At 36.2% G+C, this 11,873-nt stretch overlaps 2 protein-coding genes and 1 long non-coding RNA gene across 4 annotated transcripts; 1 reads left to right on the top strand and 2 right to left on the bottom strand.

Annotated features, from left to right (window-relative positions):
- The first annotated feature begins 206 nt into the window (after positions 1–206).
- Positions 207–5,498, top strand: LOC107623541 (Peroxidase superfamily protein). 2 transcript variants are annotated; one of them, XM_016325861.3, is made up of 4 exons: positions 207–559; positions 2,424–2,671; positions 2,775–2,966; positions 4,692–5,498. In XM_016325861.3, exons 2-4 carry the CDS (start codon positions 2,456–2,458, stop codon positions 5,316–5,318), a joined length of 1,035 nt encoding a protein of 344 aa, XP_016181347.1. In that variant the 5' UTR covers positions 207–559; positions 2,424–2,455; the 3' UTR covers positions 5,319–5,498. The 2 variants fall into 2 exon arrangements, with proteins under 2 accessions (XP_016181347.1, XP_016181348.1); XM_016325862.3 differs by lacking the exon at positions 207–559 and adding an exon at positions 2,059–2,280.
- A 1,337-nt stretch (positions 5,499–6,835) lies between these two features.
- On the bottom strand, positions 6,836–7,509 carry LOC110267765 (uncharacterized). The gene is made up of 2 exons (XR_002355673.2): positions 7,375–7,509; positions 6,836–7,112 (listed from the first exon to the last, which is right to left on the bottom strand). It is a non-coding gene; the product is annotated as an uncharacterized LOC110267765 (long non-coding RNA).
- Positions 7,510–7,797: 288 nt separating this feature from the next.
- PHT4;6 (phosphate transporter 4;6) lies at positions 7,798–9,831 on the bottom strand. Its single transcript, XM_016325969.3, has one exon. It carries the CDS (start codon positions 9,519–9,521, stop codon positions 8,214–8,216), a length of 1,308 nt encoding a protein of 435 aa, XP_016181455.1. The 5' UTR covers positions 9,522–9,831; the 3' UTR covers positions 7,798–8,213.
- Between the last annotated feature and the right edge of the window lie 2,042 nt (positions 9,832–11,873).

The following is an 11,873-nucleotide window of genomic DNA, read 5'->3' as shown; positions in this document are numbered from 1 at the left end:
AAACAAAAAGCACAATAATATTACAAAAATTATTTACTATATTTGTTTATATTTATATATTAATTTACATATTTTTAATTAAATACATTTGTTTATAGAAATATAATAAAAAATAAAAAATATATTTTTATATATAATTACTAATTGATGATTAAATTTTATTGTATATTGAAAAGTAAATTTATAAAAATTTGAGTAACTTTAACATTCGCTTAGACTGAAAAACAAGAAAACGTAGCCACCTTCCTCTGCAAGTTGCTGACACCAGTGCGAAAAGTTGCGGAAAAACAGAACCATTAACTCGGCGCCACATGGTTCCAATTTTAACACACAGCACCACCATCATCACCACTTTACCAAGCTAACTTGCTTTGCATTGGTCTTCACTATTTTTATTATATACAAGAAAAGATTAAAAAAAAAAAGAATCTTAGTGCTTCTTTTTGACTGAAATTTCGAAACATCGAAACTCCGTTAGACACGCCCTTTCTCCTTCACAAGGTGGTGCTCCTTCGTTGAATCAGAATTTGGTTAAGCCTTCGCCTCAATAGCACTCTAGGTATAATTTTCTGCTTTATCTTTTGATTATTGAATCGTTTTCGTTTTTTTGTTGCGTTTAATTTTTAACGCGCCTTAAATCTGCGCCAGTTCTTTGACAACATTTTTCAATTCATGCTATGCTGTTGCAGCGTCTCTCTGCTTTACCGTTTTCATAGCAGTGGAACAGTAGCTTTTTAGTTGTTTGTTATTGAAACTTGTGTATCGAATAAACCTTTCTGATCCTTTGGCTTCAGTTCTTCTCCAAGATCACACTCTGTTTTGGAGGGAGTGTTTTTTTTTTTTTTTTCAATAATCATACTTGAAGTGATAGCTGATAATCGATAAATTTAGTCAACAATGTCAAATTATATTATTTAACAATTGTCAATTATCAACTTGCGACGGAAGATAACAAAGGTTTTTTTTTTTTTTTTTTTTTTTTTTTTTGCAAGAGAGGAAAGACGGTAATTTTTTTATTATTTTAATTTGTGACTCAAAAATAAAAATATAAAAATAGTAGATATTATTACTGCTTTTGTTTATATAGAAGTGTTACTTTGACATCAAAGTGAATATTATTGATGATGAACTCGGTGTGGTGTAAAAATGAAGGAGAATGATTTTTTTTTCATATACGACTTTTCATATATATATATATATATATAATGTCAGATAAAGACTCGGTATTTTTTGTGATTGAAAACAGGGAAGACTTTTCGTAATTCATCTAATTTTTAGTTCAAGAGTACATGCCTTTTTGTAATTGTCTTTACGGTTTTTAACTTTTGAAGGATGATTTGGAAAGGAAGGCAATATCAAACTTGAGAGTGGCAAATGGCAATATTGCTTCCCTCACTATTCACTAGTGATGTCTATTTGTTTTGGGAAGCTTTTTTTTTTCTCTCCTAAAAAATTGTTTAACCCTTTAAATTCAAAATAAAGCAAACAAATTTTTTTCTCTAACCTTTAAAGTCCTTAATTTTTTTTAAGGAAAAAAAAAAAAGACTTGTAGAGCCTTGGAGATTGTCCTTTATAGGGTGATTACTGATTATGCGAATGTTTGGTAAACTTGACATATGAAAGGGGATTGGGAATTGCTCATATATCACTATATCAGCATATCTGTTGTTCTTGCTTTTTACACTGGTCTGATGAGTTTTTAAACCTCCCAATCATGCTCCATCAGATGGATGATGAAGCCTTTGTTCTCTGCATTTTTTTTTCCTTATTATTCAGCTCTCTGCTTGTTACTTGTTAAGCTTGTAGTGTTGCTGAGTTAAGTAAATAGGTCTGTTTGATGAACTCTGCTTCTGGATACACTATTAGCTACTGAGCTGTACAAGATAACAAATCAAGATTGCAAGAATGAATACTGATCTTATGTGTGTATAAAGAAATATTCTGGTTTCCTCAAATTAAGACATCACTATATGCTTTGGTCCACTCAGCTCCTTGATTGTATGAGTAATTTTGTTTGAAAGTTGGGTAGGGACAAAGTCAATAAGATCCGGTCATCAATCAAATTTTATTTTTATTTTTGTCTCTTTCCTGAACTTGATTGGCCTTACATGGTTGTCACTTTCGTACTGAAATTCTCTTAGACTACTCTACCGAGTCTACCCTTTGCACTTCATCAAGCTGAGGTGTCATGTTCAAATGAGTTGCACAATTCTAACTTTAAGTTCTGGTTGGGTTCATTGACATTCCAATTCTGATGTGATTGTATCCTCTATTCTGGCTGTAAAATTTTTAATTTTAGAATTTTACTCTGCATAGTTGTTGTTTGTTGTTATTTTCTTTTTCATTTTTTTATTTATACATTTCAAGTGAAAGTTACCATACCCAAATACACTGACCTACTATGATCTCTACTTGAAATACAGTTCAAAAGGGCTTCATCTTCAGCATTTTTGACATGCCTACAAGCCAACTGATGACCATGCTTGTGTTTCTCATAATACTTGTGCACATAGCCTTGGTGTCCTCGTTGAATCTTCGACCAGGATATTACTCAGAGACATGTCCAGAAGCTGAATTTATAGTCCGAGATGTCATGAAGAGGGCCCTCATGAGGGAGCCGAGAAGTGTTGCCTCTGTCATGCGCTTCCAGTTCCATGATTGTTTTGTCAATGTGTGTTACAACTAATATCAATTCAAAAATAGTGTTGATTAAATACCCCAGATTGATATTTATTTATTTGCATTTTCTGATTTGAGGAATTGAAATTGTGAAGGGGTGTGATGGCTCCATGTTGCTTGATGATACACCAACCATGCTAGGGGAGAAACTGTCCCTGTCAAATATTAATTCACTTAGATCCTATGAAGTTGTTGATGAAATCAAGGAGGCTCTTGAGAAGGCATGTCCTGGTGTTGTTTCTTGCGCTGATATCATAATCATGGCATCAAGAGATGCTGTAGCACTGGTTAGTATGCATCTCTATCTTTCAAGTTTTTCCTTTTCTTTTCCATTGCAAAGCTTATACACACGCACACACCAATGGAAAGTTTCGAATATAGTCAAGTAGAGGAGCTATTCTTCCTCCTATGTGGCTACTATGATTTCTTCTGACAAGGAAACTTGCTAAGCTTATACAATTAGAATATTGATTTGACTTGGATCATATTGATAAGAAATTAAGAATGCTAGATCACCTGAATATGGTTATGTTCTGTTTAAAAAATTAACAGTTTTTGTATTCTTGTTTATCTTAGGTCAGTGCTTTTCTGGTTTTGCATTTTCATACTGAAAATTATATTGACCACGACAAATACAGTCATACACTCTTTGTATTGGATATTATTGTCGCACCAGTAATTTTTTAACAACTTACACGTATTCTTTTTGTTTGTTAATTAAAAAATAATTTGAATACATAATTAATTAATAACAATTGTATTTTATATAAGAGTATTTGTTGTATACATAATATTTATTTTTAAATACTATTCCGACAGTATTATTGAGGTTGGAAAATCCTTTTCCTTACACTTAAGTGACTTTTCCTGTATGAAGTTGTTTAGGTCTTCTCTTTCCTCCTTTGGCTATGTGCACGCATCAATATACGGAATAAATTATTTTTAATAGTTGTCTTTTTATCCATTATTGCATGTCATGAATGTAAAATTGTTCATAACACGCCAAAATAAGGGAAAAGTAATTGTCCCACTTTAGAATATGACGAAGATAATATTTAGTTAGGGTAAAGTACTATTTGAGCCTAATCCTGTTTTGGTCTTTAAAGTTTAAAGTGTTTTATTTAAATCCAAAAAAATTTTATTTAGTTTCAATGTAGTCATGCCGTAAAGTTAACGTTAAATAATTAACGAAACTCAGTTTTCAGATATGGAAAATTTATATAACCAAACTTTTCGGTTGTTGAGGGGAGTTTCTTGCGGTAGAGGTGACGATGACTTTGTTCTCGTTGCCACCAGCGAACTTCCCCACGGAAAGCGAGTTCTCGAAGTATTTTCTATGTGCTTGAACCAAGACCAGTGACTCGTGGTGATGCATCCGTTGCTGATTCTGTGTCTCTGGAGTTTGTACCTTTTATTCACAAAAAGACATTAAGGTCGACTTCACAGTAGGATTACATTGAAGCTAAATGAAATTTTTTTAATTTAAATAGAACACTTTAAACTTTATGGATCAAAACAGGATTAGATCCAAACTTAAAGGACCAATTTAATACTTTACTCTATTTAGTTATTTAGATAAGTGACACTCATTTCAGGACTTGAGGTACACTTTATTTATTGTAAGAGTAACCTTCATTGTCAAATTACAGAACAAAAGCTTCAACTAACTAAGTTCATGTATAAAATATAACTGAGAAAATAAGCTATATTTACGTTTAGATTTATTAAATGAATCAAAGAATATTTCGTTAAATAATATAAAGTTAGATAGATTTCTTTATTATTTCATTATACGCTCATGGTATTTATAGAAAGGTAGCTCAGTAGCTGGATAGCCTTTTGGTTCAATTCTATGTAAATATATTGAGTGATGATTGTACTAAATTTTGTAAGCAACAAAATATTATTGAATGAAGACATTATTAGATTCATTGTTAAGACTTGAGATCATATATCATTCTTAGGTTTTATTCTTCTTCTCATTTTATTTATTTTCTTAACATCTGTTGCAGACCGGAGGACCCGACTGGGAGGTGAGGTTGGGAAGATTGGACAGCCTGACTGCAAGTCAAGAAGATGCAGACAACATCATGCCAAGCCCAAGAGCCAACGCAACCACTCTCATTGACCTTTTTCACAGATTCAACCTCTCTGTCAAGGACCTTGTGGCACTCTCAGGATCACACTCCATCGGCGAAGGTCGATGTTTTTCAATCATGTTTCGGCTCTACAATCAATCGGGAACTGGAAAGCCTGATCCTGCCATCAACCCCATATTCAGGGAAGAACTATACAAGCGATGCCCCCTTGATGTCGATCAGAACACGACTGTGGAACTTGATTCAACACCAAGGTTGTTCGATAATCAATATTTCAAGGACTTGGTTGCTGGGAGGGGGTTCCTCAACTCCGATGAAACACTCTTCACTTTCCCCTTGACGAAAAAGTTTGTGAAATTGTATAGCAAGGGTCAAGATGAGTTCTTTAGAGATTTTGTCGAAGGGATGCTGAAGATGGGTGACTTGCAGTCCGGCCAGCCTGGTGAGATTAGGAGGAACTGCAGGGTGGTTAACTCGGTCGCGGATCACCTGGTGGTTGGGCCGCAAAATAGGATGGAGAGTAACCATAAATCAATATAGCTGATGCTTTTCTTTTTAAAAGAACATTTAAATAAGAGTGAGTGTGAAAAATGCATATGTGAGTGCAGAGTGCAGACTAATGTCTTCACCATATGTGTCAAGCAAATTTTGCAATGGCACAAACTGAAAGGCATAATTGCTGCTTTTAGTATACAATCGAAATATGCTAGTTTTCCGTAATATATTTGTAGCTTCATGCAAGATTTTGAACCTAACAAGTGTCACGACTTCAATGATAGTAACAAAAATCATTAGCATGTATTACAGGAAACTTTATACATTCAGGCTGAAAAGGAGAACAGCCAGTACATGTGGGAACAGCCAGTACATTCAGGCTTTTAAATATTCTCCTTCACCTTGGATATGGAATTTTTAATGGAGGAAGGAGCTGTTCCAATGGAGCTAGAACTAGTTAACCAATTTCATGGGGTCTTACAATCAGTTAAGTTAACAGTAGAGAGAGAGAGAATCGAATTGTATGAAAATTTGATAAAAAAAAAAAAACGTTTATACTACTAATTCTTTTGTACAGATTTTGCAGGCATAAACACCTCTAGGGGATATAACAAGCTATAGTTCTATTAGCTCTATTTGGAGAGGTGTCATTGAGTCATTCCACCAAGAATTGAGTTATTTGCTTGGTTTGTCTGGGTTGGCAGAGTTAATACAAAAGAAAGATTGGGTAGATTAGGTGTTATTGAACAGAATAATAATGTTTGTGTATTATGTAAAACAGATGTTGAGAATCTTTTCATTTGTTCTTGGCTATGAGTTTACTTGGCAGGTGTGATGTGCTTGGGTGTTTGCTTTTGATAGTTCATAGACTATCCCAGGTACTCTTAAACAACACTTTGTAAATTGAACAGAAGCGCATGAAAGGAAGAGCGGATGAGATGGTTGATTTGTTTTTTTGCTGTCATTTAGAATGTTTGGATAGAAAGGAATAAGAGGGTATTCAAGAGAAAAGACTCCGTGTATGGGAAGTTATCAACAAGTTGGTAAAAAACTACCAAGAGTGATATGGTGTTGACCCTATAGTTGTTGATGGCATGCGGGATATTACTATGGGTTAAGGTATCAATATGGTTCTGTTTGTGTTTTTAGTTTCTTTTTTGATTGGTCTTTATGCTCCACCACATTGTGTTGAGGTCCTTGTTTAAAAAAAAAAGCATGTAAACTACTGCTTTGGGTTTAGTGTGAACATCGCAAAATATGGGAAATGCGTGTTTTATAGAGGAAAAACGGGTGAAGGATGAAACTTTTGATTACACTAAACTATGATTAGCCTACGCAGACACTTCTATTTATAAAAAGATTCATTAATTTCCATGAAATTTAGATATTATATGACACTTGACACGCTTACTTTCTAAAATTTAGATGTCACATCAACCTCCTTTATGGTTATCACTTATCACACTGACCTATGTGAGGGGTGAGAAAACACAACAAACCATAAAGTGTCATGTGTATCATCTTCTAACTAAATGAGATTGAGCTAACAGAAAACTGCAAATGATGGAAGGTCATATTAATTACTAAGGTGCATTACTAAATAGCACAAACAATTGACAACCACACTGTATACAATCATCATCATTTTAATTGGGGAATGAAAGAAGTCGTCATCGTTCTAAATCTAATTATCCTCACCTTCCACGAGATTATTGCAGTCAGTACACTAGCATCAACAAATGCATTGATGTTGAAGTCGCCATCATCTTATTACAGCATGCTATATGTCAACATCTCCATGAGCTCATTATCACCACCACAAGCATCAACAAACATTTACTACAAGGAAATACATACATGACCATTGTCACAGACCCAAGAGTAGAGTCAATCATAGAGAATATACTTTTGTTTTTCCTTGGTGATTGTTAGTGGGAATCCTTAGCTTGTTCCACAAAATAACTCAATTCTAGCGGCAATTCAGTGAAAAGAGTTTGAAATGAAACTGTAAATTTACAAGCTTACTTCTCTTCCAGGGTGGTTGTATTATTATGCTAACCTACCGAGCAACATAAGCATATAATAGTGCTAGAAATCCTACCTCATTTTAAGGAAAACCACAGTTAAAGCCTTAAAGGTCTCTGTGCGGAAGGAATGCCATTCTTCTATGCCCAGTCTTTAAGAGCATCATCTCTGCCCAAAGTAGCAGCCTCATTCAAATTACACATCCCAGTCCTCCTTCCATTGCTTCCTTCTTGGTACACAACACGCTTTATAGCCACATTCAGCAACAATTTCTTATTTCCTTTTTCCAATTTTCACCTTGGTTGACAGCTCTTGAAATGCCGATTACTCTTCCAAGTCCAACCCCTGGACTGTCAAATGTATGCTCTGCTAATATCTTACCAGTAATCTTAATATATGGTAAATTGATAATTAATCAATGAGCAAATTTAGTGAGTGGGTGTGAGTAATTCTATTCAATAAAACCTAGAGATTAAAAAAGCCATCCAACAACAAAATCTGTGTCCAGACGTGGAATAAAATATGCATAATAATCCTTACTAGGAGACGAGTTTCATCCAAGTTTGCTTAACGTAACACATAAAAATCATTATTTTCCAGATACATTCTGATCTAAGCTATAGCCTTTACTAAGTAGCAATGGTACAACTCTGGAGAGACAATATAAAAAAATCCAATATCTGAAAGCTATGATCAACACTGTGTTTAAGAGTTAATGCTACTAAGTTTTGGTACAAGATCCCCCCCCCCCCCCCTTTTTTTTTTCCAAATAATGAATGATACAATGCGGTGATATAATGAAAATAAAATCCCCGCAAACAAATAATAAAGCATATAAGCCATTCAATCCTCCTTCTCCTCATCATTATCATAATGATAATCAAAGTAACAACGATTCAGTCCAGGCCTAAAACCTCAATCAAAAATCCTCTCCCCTGTTGAGAACAGCAAAAATATCAAGGAACTAAACACGCACAACAAACCAGGAATGAAGAAGACAGCCTTCCAGCTCTCAGGACTTGACAGATCAGCATCTGCAACCTTCGCAGCCTCGAGAAGCTTGCCAGTCAAGTCAACTCCAACAATGCCAGCCAGCGTGCCAGCAGTGTTGGAAACTCCCATCACAATGCCAGCATACCTTGGTGCAATATCCATATGGTTCACAGCAAACCCCGCCCTCCCCAACGCCAAGAACCCAAGCGCCACGGAGGAACAGAACACAGCACCACCAGAAGTTCTAAAACTCGGAATCACAGCCAATGCGAGCGACGCCACCACAAACCCCATAGTATTCAAGAATTTCCTTGTCCTGGTAACTGACATAATCCTCCTAGTAATCAGATAATCCGCGACAACGCCTCCGATATTGGAGAACAAGAACATGTTCAAATAAGGCATCATCTTTGATGAACCCATATCATGGAGGCTAAGCTGAAGCCCTAATTCGAAGTAAGTAGGAAGCCAATTCATCAACACATACAAAGCATAATGAAATGTGAAATTGTTAACAACAATAGCCCAAACAGGCAAATTCGTCATGATTTTCACCCAAGGGATCGTAACGGTCTTCGGCGCAGGTTTTCGCGCGTCAATTTTCTTGTTCGTCGGAAGCAGCTGTTCGCCGGCACCGGAAGCGGTGGCTTTAGGATCGGACGAGTATTTAAACCAAAGCAAAGACCAAACCGCGCCGAGAGCAGCTTCGGCAACGAAAACAGATTGCGGACCCTTGAATTTAACGAGGCTCGGGAGGAGTAGCATACCTAAAGCTGCACCAAGGTACATGCCTGAGGTAGTTAGAGAAACGGATCTGGATCTCTCATGAGGTGGGACCCACTGCGCAAGAACGGTGTGGATTGAAGGGAATATAAACCCTTGCGCGACGCCGACGAGTAACCGTGCGACGACGAGAACGGTTACGCGGTTTGGATCTAAGGGGACGAGGAAGCAGGTGAGGGACCAGAGGAGGAAGGATAGGAGGAGGACGCGGCGGCCGCCGATCTTCTGTGCGGCGTAGCCGCCGGGGACCTGGGAGCAGGCATAGCCGTAGTAAAAGGTGGAGAGGATGGAGCCTTTGGAGGATTGTGTGACGGCGGCGGCGTCGGCGGCGACGGTGTAGGCGATGGAGAAGCCAACGCGCTCGATGTAGCAGACGGAGGTGCAGATGAATGTGAGGAAGACGATGAGGTAGCGGACGGGGATGAAGAGGAAGGGCTTTTTGGTCATTTTCGTTGGCGGTAGTGGTGGTGGTGATGGTGGTGCTTGGTGAAACGACGTCGTCGTTTGAGCATAATATTGTGCATTGACTGAGGGAGCTGAGTAAAGAAGAGAAGCTGAAGTGAGGTTGGTTGTTAGTGGTGCTGGTGACGGTTAAGGAGTGATGGGGAAGGTAAAACGGCAGCACATGACTGCCGTTTTGGGGTGGGTAGTAGTGAGTACTGACAAAGACGGGAAATGAATAAAGAAGTTGAAATCTAAATCTCACAGAATATGTGACCAGCCTGGCAACTGCCTATAATTCGGGTTAGTTTTATTTCTCTTTAATGGGAGTGATTGAACGGTTCGCAAGATAAACTTTTTTTCAAAGTTAGGAAAATATTAATTTATTTCCTTTTGAATTTGCGTTATAATATTCTTGATAATTTTATCTTTTTTATTTATCATATTTTGTTTTTTAAATGCACTGGGTTCAGGATGAACATGGCAATTCGGATCATGCCAATTAGGGGTGTTCATGGGCCGGGTCACACCAGGTTTGGCCTGACCCAGATCCGGCCCGAAATATAGACCGGGCCTAATTTCATGACCATAACCCGACCCTAGACCCGATGAAACCTATGCATCTTCGGGCCGGGTGAAAATCGGGTAAAAATCGGGTGAAAACCGGGTCTTCAACATGTAAAAATCACCTAATGTCCAATCATTATTTCACAAGTCACATAGTAAAATTCACTTAAAAAATTATAACAAGAACCAACCATTTTCTAAAATTAAAACATAACCACAATCAATACTAATATTGTCTAATAACACCAAATATTTAAATCAATACAAATAACACAATATTATGAATTAGTTTAAAGTCTTATGCATTTTAAACATAAAACATTAACTTATAGTCTTATAATGACTAATAACACAAAATATTAAGGTTTACAATACTTAAATTTCACATAAGAATAGTCATCATCCATCACTAATAACACAAAATATTAATTGTGTATGATGACCGGGCCACCGGGCCGAATTCGGGTGACCCGAGCTATGACCCGGACCCGACCCGAAATAATGACCGGGTCTATTTTTTAGACCCTTACCCGACCCTAAACCCGATGAAATCACACTAAATTAGCCCCTAAAAAGTTCGGGACCGGGCCGGGTCTTCGGGTCGGGCCGGGCCATGAACACCCCTAATGCCAACCCCCCCCTCTCCCTCTTTCCCTCTTTCTCTTCCCCCCCCTCCCCCCTTATTTATTTATCATATTTTGTTTTTTAAATGCACTGGGTTCAGGATGAACATGGCAATTCGGATCATGCCAAACCCCCCCCCCCCTTCCCCCTCCCTTTCCCTTTTCCTTTCTCCCTCTTCTCCCCCTCTTATAGGTAGCTCATCATAGTCATTAGTATGCCGTGTTGAATATTCATCACAAGCCAAAGCAAATGCAACTTTGACTTTGGATGAAAAAATGATAGAAGTTTTTGAGGAAATTTTTTATTGTTAAATATTTTATAAAATAGATAACGTAAATGATAAATAAATAATATAAAATAAATTTAATTTTAATGTATTATCTATGTAAGACCATTTTTTATACAAAACGTAATTGAGGATAAGATGGAAAATTAAAGAAATAGACTCCTCTATCTCAATTTGATTTTCTGATGCAACAACTAAGGGAATCACTCTACCTTAACCAAAATTTTTAAAGAAATTCAAAGAAATTTTCATTCATCAAAATTAAGAAAAAAAGTGGCTACAAGATTTTAGAAGATTTTTATACCTCTTAAGTTTAGAATCCTAACTCATAAGTTTACTAGAATAAAAAAAATAGGCCAAATCATAACTGGGTTTAAAACAAACAAAACAACAAAATAAGATAAATATAAAATAAATTTTAAGAAAATGATGTTTTGTTGTAAAACAACTAAATAAATAAGGAAGATGTAAATATAAAATAAAATATGTAAATAGAAAACTCTAGCATTAATATAATTAGCTCAATAATAATTTATATATATACATTAATATTATATGTTATAATATGTATATATATGTAAAGATAGAAAGAAGTATTAAAAGTAAAGAGAGAGAGAATTGCATTTGTTTTATTACTGTAAAGAGAGAGAGAGAGAGAAATGGAAATATTTGTAATTGTGTGCTTGTATTTCTCTTAGACGCAAAGGTCCCTATTTATACATATATTGGGAGCTTAATTTCAACATGCATTTAATGTCATTCCTTCTTTGAAAATGTGAGTTTTACATGGGAATGGGCATCCACGTTGCTCGTTCTTATCACAACACTCCCTCTTGGATGCCCATTTAGGATTATTGCCTCATTAAAACCTTACTAAAGAA

This window comes from Arachis ipaensis, chromosome B10, assembly GCF_059453495.1.
Source record: "Arachis ipaensis isolate K30076 ecotype BB chromosome B10, ASM5945349v1, whole genome shotgun sequence".
Classification (NCBI taxonomy): Eukaryota; Viridiplantae; Streptophyta; class Magnoliopsida; order Fabales; family Fabaceae; genus Arachis; species Arachis ipaensis.
Note: the sequence above shows the minus strand (reverse complement) of the source record. Positions and strands in the feature narration are given on the sequence as shown.